This window comes from Indicator indicator, unplaced genomic scaffold, assembly GCF_027791375.1.
Source record: "Indicator indicator isolate 239-I01 unplaced genomic scaffold, UM_Iind_1.1 iindUn_scaffold_86, whole genome shotgun sequence".
Taxonomy (NCBI): Eukaryota; Metazoa; Chordata; class Aves; order Piciformes; family Indicatoridae; genus Indicator; species Indicator indicator.
In genome coordinates, this window is record NW_026539207.1 from 28,031 (window position 1) to 35,943 (window position 7,913).

Sequence of the window (7,913 nt, forward strand, 5' to 3'; positions counted from 1 at the left end):
ACGCCCCCCTCCCCTTTGCATGCCAGATGTGCTCCATGAGTGGCCTTTGTCTGAGCTACTGAGTGGGGCTAGGGGAGACCCCCGGGGTGGGGAGGACAAGAAGGGAGAAAGGCAGCAGGACCCCCCCTGTGCCCAGGTCAGGCTTGAACCCCCCCCTCAGTTCCTCCTGTAACCCCACCCCCCCAGGACACACAGCTCAGCAGCTCTTGGCTTTATTGGAGCAGAGAGGGGACACTTGGGGACACTCCCATCCTGGGGGCAGGAGGGGCTTTGGGGGTGGGGGGGGCTATCCCCAGCCCTGCTTGGTGTGGAGGGGACCCCCACACACGCACAACCCCCCCCCCAGTGTCAGTCCTTTGTGCTGTGGAGGGGGGCAGGGGGGGCAGGCAGGCCCTGAAGCCAGGGTGATGGGCACAGCCCCAGCAGCAGCATTCCAGGTCCCCAGGGTCCCCGGGGAGGGGACACGGAGGGGGGTGGCAGGGGTGGGCAGGCCTCAGGCGCTGTTGACTCCCATGTTCTGCATCTGCTCCTCCAGCACCTTCTGGCTTCCCCCCCCAGCCTTCTTCTTGCCTCCTTCTTGTTGCTTCTTCTGCTTCTTGGACAGCTCCTGCTCGATGGGCGCTGGCCTGACGAAGGGGATCAGCTCCCGCAGGTCTGGGGGTGAGGGGGGACACAGATGGTGGGGAGGGGATGCTGGCAGGATCTCCACCCCTCCCCCCCCCAGGCACCCAGGTTGGGTGAGAGGTTGGTGGGGAGGGAAGGGAGGAGGTGAGTGGGTACTACCTGGGGGCATGAAGGCCTGGAGCTTCTCAGGGATGCGGATGCCCTCCTCGGTCTGGTGGTTCTCCAGGATGGCACAGATGGTACGGGTGGTGGCACACATGGTGGCATTCAGCATGTGCACAAACTCCACCTGTTGGGGACACACACATGGGAAAGGGATGAGCCAAGGGGCAACAAGGCCAAGTGCCAGGTCCTGAACTTGGGTCACAACAACCTCATGAAGGCTCCAGGCTTGGGCCAGAGTGGATGGGAAATGCCCAGTGGGAAAGGACCTGGGGGTGCTGGTTGGCAGTGGCTGAAGGTGTGTGCCAGGTGGGCAAGAAGGCCACCAGCAGCCTGGTCTGGGTCAGCAATGGTGTGGCCAGCAGGAGCACAGCAAAGATTGTCCCCCTGGACTGGGCACAGGTGAGGTTACACCTCAAATCCTGGCATCAGCTCTGGGCCCTCACTCCAAGGACATTGAGGGCTGGAGGAGATCCAGAAAAGGGCAAAAAAGCTGGGGAAGGGTCTGGAGAACAGGGCTGGGAGGAGCAGCTGAGGGAGCTGGGGGTGTGCAGCCTGGAGACGAGGAGGCTGAGAGGAGACCTCATTGCTCTCTGCAGCTCCCTGAGAGGAGGTTAGAGCCAGGTAGGGGATGGTCTCTTCTGCCTGGGTATAAGTGACAGGACAAGAGCAAATGGCTTCAAGCTGCATCCAGCTTGGCCATGAGGAACAATTTCTTCCCTTTGAGGGTTGTCAAGGCCTGGCCCAGGCTGCCCAGGGCAGTGGTGGAGTCCCCATCCCCAGAGAGGTTTCAAAGCCCTGGAGACGTGGCACTGAGGGCCATGGTTTGGTGACGCCCTGGCAGTGCTGGGTGAAGGCTTGGACTGGATGACCTTAAAGAGTTGAATCCTATCTGGAGGCATTTGAAAGCCACAGAGATGTGGCACTGAGGGCCATGGTTTGGTGACACCCTGGCAGTGCTGGGTGAAGGCTTGGACTGGATGACCTTAAAGAGTTGAATCCTATCTGGAGGCATTTGAAAGCTACAGAGATGTGGCGCTGAGGGCCAGGGTTTGGTGGCGCCCTGGCACTGCTGGCTTAAGATTGGACTCCACAACCTGAAAGCTCTTTTCCAACCCAAGCAATTGCATGGCTCCACGCTGCCCTCTCTGCAGGCAGGGGCTGAGGCTCACCTTGTCCATCATCTTCTTGGTCTGGCCGTAGCGGATGCGCAGGCGCCGTGCCTGGTAGTCGGTGCAGTTGGAGCAGGACACCAGCTCGCGGAAGGCGCCGGATCCAGGGAACCAGGCCTCCAGGTCCAGCTTCTTACTGGCAGCGTGGTTCAGGGAGCCTGGGAGGATAGAGGTGGGGACAGAGCTCAGTGCCACTCCCCACACCCCGAAAGTGCCCATCTGTGTCGGTGTGAGCTGAAATCCCCACCCCGCCCCGGACAATAACCAGGCTAGCCCAGTCTGGAAGCAAGTGAAGGCTGAAGCAGAGAAATGCAATGAATGTGTACAAATATACAAAATTCACAACATTTGCCAATATATACAATCAACAGAAAAGCACAACCAAGCTCCCTTTGCTTCTCCCCAAAGGGGACCCTTCCCAAAGGTGCCTCCCTCTCCCAGGAGCTTCCCCCCCTTGGACAGAAAGCAGAGTTAGTTAGAGCAGAAAGTTGTTAACTTAGCTGCCAAGGTCAGTGTGTTATCTTCAGCCAGAAGAGAAGAAGAAACAGCAGCCAGACAGCCCAGCAACTGCCCCCACTGCCGAACGCAGAATGTGCAGAGTGCCTACTTTGTTTTGGGTAATGGTTCTTAAACATTTCTATCTATCCAATGGAAGTGTTTAGAACAATCAGTATTTTGCTTTCTTACACCCAATAGTGACTTATTTACACTCTTTCTCTGTTCTGAACTGTGCAAGGAAAAATTAAAAAGACAGTTTCAAACCATCACACCATCCTAAGGGACAGAGGTGAGTTGTGAAGCCTCTGAGGCGGCTTCAGAAGGGAGGAGGAGTCCCCTGCTCTGCAGGAGGAGAGTAAAAGGAGAGCATTCTCCTGAGGGAGTTTGCAGGAGGAATTAGGACACAGTGGAATCATAGAATCACAGAATCAACAAGGTTGGAAAAGACCTCAGAGATCATCAAGTCCAACCTAGCACCCAGCACCTCTGACACCATGGCTCCAAGTGTCACATCCAATCTTTTTTTTGAACACCTCCAGGGATGTCTGACTCCACCACCTCCCTGGGCAGCTCATCCCATGGCCAATTACTCTTTCTGGGAAGAACTTTATCCTCACCTTGAGCCTAAACTTCCCCTGGTGCAGCTTGAGACTGTGTCCTCTCCTTCTGCCACTGCTTGCCTGGGAGCACAGCCCAACCCCCACCTGGCTACAACCTCCTTTCAGGTAGTTGTAGAGAGCAATGAGGTCTGCCCTGAGCCTCCTCTTCTCCAGGCTGAACACCCCCAGCTCCCTCAGCCTCTCAAGGGACAGCAGGGACAGTCCCAGCAAGCCAGGTGGCCCCACTCTGGGGGTCCTGCTGGCCCTGAAGCAGAGCCTCCATCCTCCACACCCCAGGGCTGAGGCACCTCAACGCTGCTGCCAAGCCTGGGGACAGATCCCATGGGAACGCAGAGACAGGGACAAAGCTGAGCCAGTAAGGAGGTCAGGGTCACAGTGACACCCACAGGGATTGGCAGAGGTGGCTGCTGCCCTCTGGGGGCCCTGTGCCAGGCAGAGAGGAGAAGCCCCCAGCCCTACCTGAGACGATGTTGACGATGTGGTAGGGGATGCCCAGGGACTGGTAGAACTCCTCAGCCGTGGCCATCATCTCCTCAAACACCTCCCAGGACTTGTTGTCGTGGGGTGAGGCATAGACAAACTGCTCGATCTGCAGGGGGAAGGGAGGAGCTGGGGGACACCTCACCTTGGTGCCAGCCCTGGGACACTGTCCCCAGACTGCCATGGGCTGAGGAATTACAGAACGGGTTCAGGTTGGAAGGGACCTCAGAGATCATCTACACCAAGCCCCCTGCCACGGGCAGGGCCTCAACTAGCCCAGGTTGCTTGAGGTCTCATCCAACCTGGCCTTGAACACCTCCAGGCAGGAGGCAGCCACAACCTCTCTGGGCAACCTGTGCCAGAGTCTCACCACCCTCCTACTGAAGAACTTCTTCCTCAGCTCCAGTCTAACCCTGCTCTGCCTCAGCTTCAAACCATTCCCCCTTGGCCTGTCTCTAGATACCCTCAGGAAAAGTCTCTCTGCAGCCTTCCTGTAGGATCCCTTCAGGTCCTGGCAGGCAGCTCTAAGGTCCCCCTGGAGCCTTCTCCTCTCCAGGCTGCACACCCCCAGCTCCCTCAGCCTGGCCTCCCAGCAGAGCTGCTCCAGCCCTTGGAGCATCTTTGTGACCTCCTCTGCCCTCACCCCAGCAGCTCTGTGTCCTCCTTCTGCTGGGAACACCACAACTGGAGGCAGGATTGGAGGCGAGGTCTCAACAGAGCAAAGCCAAGGGCCAGAATCCCCTTTCTTGCCCTGCTGCCCACACTCCTCTGGCTGCAGCCCAGCACCCAGCTGAACGCACTGCTGTCTCCCGGGGACCTTCTCATTGCCCTGCACCTCTTCCTCCGGGGCTGCTCTCCTGGATTAGTGCCTGGGGTTGACCCAACCTTTTGCAACACCTGACTCGCAGGACCTCACAGGGCTGGCAGGGACCCTGCAGAGCTGCCGGTGGGGGGCGGGGGGGGAAGGGAGGAGACGGAGGTGGGGGGCAGGGGGGCTCACCTTCTCGAACTGGTGGACGCGGAAGATGCCGCGGGTGTCGCGGCCGTGGGACCCCACCTCCTGCCGGAAGCATGTGGACAGCCCTGCGTACCTGAGGGGCAGGTCCTCGGGCCGCAGCCACTCGTCGCGGTGCAGGGCGGCGATCGGCTGCTCCGAGGTGGCAATCAGATACTTCTCGTCGATGGAGCTGTCCTCTGCCTTCTCGCTGCCTTTGCCGATCACCTACGGGGTGAAAGAGCAGTAAGCCTCCACGCCCCTGCAGCAGCAGTAAGCCTGCAAGCCCCAGGCGTCTCTAGGGACGGCTCAGCGCGGGGAAGACGTGGAGGGGCAGACAGGCAGACGGACAGACAGGGACAGGACAGCACAGGAAAGGGAGCAGCTGATGCTTGCAGCTTGTTTGCGCTCCTTCAGAGGCAGTGGTGGTGTCCTGCAAGCAGGGCTGGGCACAAGACACCTCCACGGCACCACATGGCTGTGACAAACACCTCAGATGTGAAGGTGGACTCTGGGAGAGGTGAAGATGGACCCCAGAGTGAGGTGAAGATGGATCCCAGAGAGAGGTGAAGATGGATCCCAGAGAGAGGTGAAGATGGACCCAGAGAGAGGTGAAGATGGATCCCAGAGAGAGGTGAAGATGGATCCCAGAGCGAGGTGAAGATGGATCCCAGAGCCAGGTGAAGATGGACCCCAGAGCCAGGTGAAGATGGACCGCAGAGCCAGGTGAAGATGGATCCCAGAGCTAGGTGAAGATGGACCCAGAGCTAGGTGAAGATGGATCCCAGAGCTAGGTGAAGATGGATCCCAGAGCTAGGTGAAGATGGATCCCAGAGCGAGGTGAAGATGGATCCCAGAGCTAGGTGAAGATGGATCCCAGAGCTAGGTGAAGAGGGATCCCAGAGCGAGGTGAAAATGGATCCCAGAGCGAGGTGAAGATGGACCCAGAGCTAGGTGAAGATGGATCCCAGAGCCAGGTGAAGATGGATCCCAGAGCTAGGTGAAGATGGATCCCAGAGCTAGGTGAAGATGGATCCCAGAGCTAGGTGAAGATGGATCCCAGAGCTAGGTGAAGATGGATCCCAGAGCTAGGTGAAGATGGATCCCAGAGCCAGGTGAAGATGGACCCCAGAGCTAGGTGAAGATGGATCCCAGAGCGAGGTGAAGATGGATCCCAGAGCTAGGTGAAGATGGATCCCAGAGCTAGGTGAAGATGGATCCCAGAGCGAGGTGAAGATGGATCCCAGAGCCAGGTGAAGATGGATCCCAGAGCGAGGTGAAGATGGATCCCAGAGCTAGGTGAAGATGGATCCCAGAGCTAGGTGAAGATGGATCCCAGAGCCAGGTGAAGATGGATCCCAGAGCGAGGTGAAGATGGACCCCAGAGCTAGGTGAAGATGGATCCCAGAGCCAGGTGAAGATGGATCCCAGAGCGAGGTGAAGATGGACCCCAGAGCGAGGTGAAGATGGATCCCAGAGCTAGGTGAAGATGGACCCCAGAGCTAGGTGAAGATGGATCCCAGAGCTAGGTGAAGATGGATCCCAGAGCCAGGTGAAGATGGATCCCAGAGCGAGGTGAAGATGGATCCCAGAGAGAGGTGAAGATGGATCCCAGAGTGAGGTGAAGATGGACCCCAGAGCCAGGTGAAGATGGATCCCAGAGCTAGGTGAAGATGGACCCCAGAGTGAGGTGAAGATGGATCCCAGAGCCAGGTGAAGATGGATCCCAGAGCCAGGTGAAGATGGATCCCAGAGCTAGGTGAAGATGGACCCCAGAGTGAGGTGAAGATGGATCCCAGAGCGAGGTGAAGATGGATCCCAGAGCGAGGTGAAGATGGACCCCAGAGTGAGGTGAAGATGGATCCCAGAGAGAGGTGAAGATGGACCCCAGAGAGAGGTGAAGATGGATCCCAGAGCTAGGTGAAGATGGATCCCAGAGCGAGGTGAAGATGGATCCCAGAGCGAGGTGAAGATGGACCCCAGAGTGAGGTGAAGATGGATCCCAGAGAGAGGTGAAGATGGATCCCAGAGCCAGGTGAAGATGGATCCCAGAGCTAGGTGAAGATGGATCCCAGAGCTAGGTGAAGATGGACCCCAGAGCTAGGTGAAGATGGACCCCAGAGCCAGGTGAAGATGGACCCCAGAGCCAGGTGAAGATGGATCCCAGAGCTAGGTGAAGATGGATCCCAGAGCTAGGTGAAGATGGACCCCAGAGCTAGGTGAAGATGGATCCCAGAGAGAGGTGAAGATGGATCCCAGAGCCAGGTGAAGATGGATCCCAGAGCTAGGTGAAGATGGATCCCAGAGCTAGGTGAAGATGGATCCCAGAGCGAGGTGAAGATGGATCCCAGAGCTAGGTGAAGATGGATCCCAGAGCTAGGTGAAGATGGATCCCAGAGCTAGGTGAAGATGGATCCCAGAGAGAGGTGAAGATGGATCCCAGAGCGAGGTGAAGATGGATCCGAGAGCTAGGTGAAGATGGATCCCAGAGCTAGGTGAAGATGGATCCCAGAGCGAGGTGAAGATGGATCCCAGAGTGAGGTGAAGATGGACCCCAGAGTGAGGTGAAGATGGATCCCAGAGAGAGGTGAAGATGGATCCCAGAGCTAGGTGAAGATGGACCCCAGAGCCAGGTGAAGATGGATCCCAGAGCGAGGTGAAGATGGATCCCAGAGCTAGGTGAAGATGGATCCCAGAGCGAGGTGAAGATGGATCCCAGAGCGAGGTGAAGATGGATCCCAGAGCGAGGTGAAGATGGATCCCAGAGCAAGGTGAAGATGGACCCCAGAGCCAGGTGAAGATGGACCCCAGAGAGAGGTGAAGATGGATCCCAGAGCGAGGTGAAGATGGATCCCAGAGCTAGGTGAAGATGGACCCCAGAGCCAGGTGAAGATGGACCCCAGAGAGAGGTGAAGATGGATCCCAGAGCGAGGTGAAGATGGATCCCAGAGCTAGGTGAAGATGGATCCCAGAGCTAGGTGAAGATGGACCCCAGAGCGAGGTGAAGATGGATCCCAGAGCCAGGTGAAGATGGATCCCAGAGAGAGGTGAAGATGGATCCCAGAGAGAGGTGAAGATGGATCCCAGAGCTAGGTGAAGATGGATCCCAGAGCGAGGTGAAGATGGATCCCAGAGTGAGGTCAAGATGGACCCCAGAGTGAGGTGAAGATGGATCCCAGAGAGAGGTGAAGATGGATCCCAGAGCTAGGTGAAGATGGACCCCAGAGCTAGGTGAAGATGGATCCCAGAGCTAGGTGAAGATGGATCCCAGAGCGAGGTGAAGATGGATCCCAGAGCTAGGTGAAGATGGATCCCAGAGCTAGGTGAAGATGGATCCCAGAGCTAGGTGAAGATGGATCCCAG

The 7,913-nt window shown here is 57.5% G+C and overlaps 1 protein-coding gene across 2 annotated transcripts in view; it reads right to left on the reverse strand.

The window, feature by feature from the left end:
• Positions 1-344: 344 nt before the first annotated feature.
• Positions 345-7,913, reverse strand: part of SARS1 (seryl-tRNA synthetase 1) — a 19,383-nt gene continuing 11,814 nt past the window's right edge. Inside the window, exons 7-11 of one of the 2 annotated variants that reach the window (XM_054398708.1) lie at positions 4,557-4,778; positions 3,536-3,665; positions 1,959-2,116; positions 784-913; positions 345-654 (exon numbers count right to left, since the gene is read on the reverse strand). In XM_054398708.1, the coding sequence (XP_054254683.1) occupies positions 494-654; positions 784-913; positions 1,959-2,116; positions 3,536-3,665; positions 4,557-4,778 (801 nt within the window). In that variant the 3' untranslated portion in view covers positions 345-493. Of the gene's footprint in view, positions 655-783; positions 977-1,958; positions 2,117-3,535; positions 3,666-4,556; positions 4,779-7,913 lie in introns of both variants that reach the window. The other variant, XM_054398707.1, reaches the window with a different exon arrangement.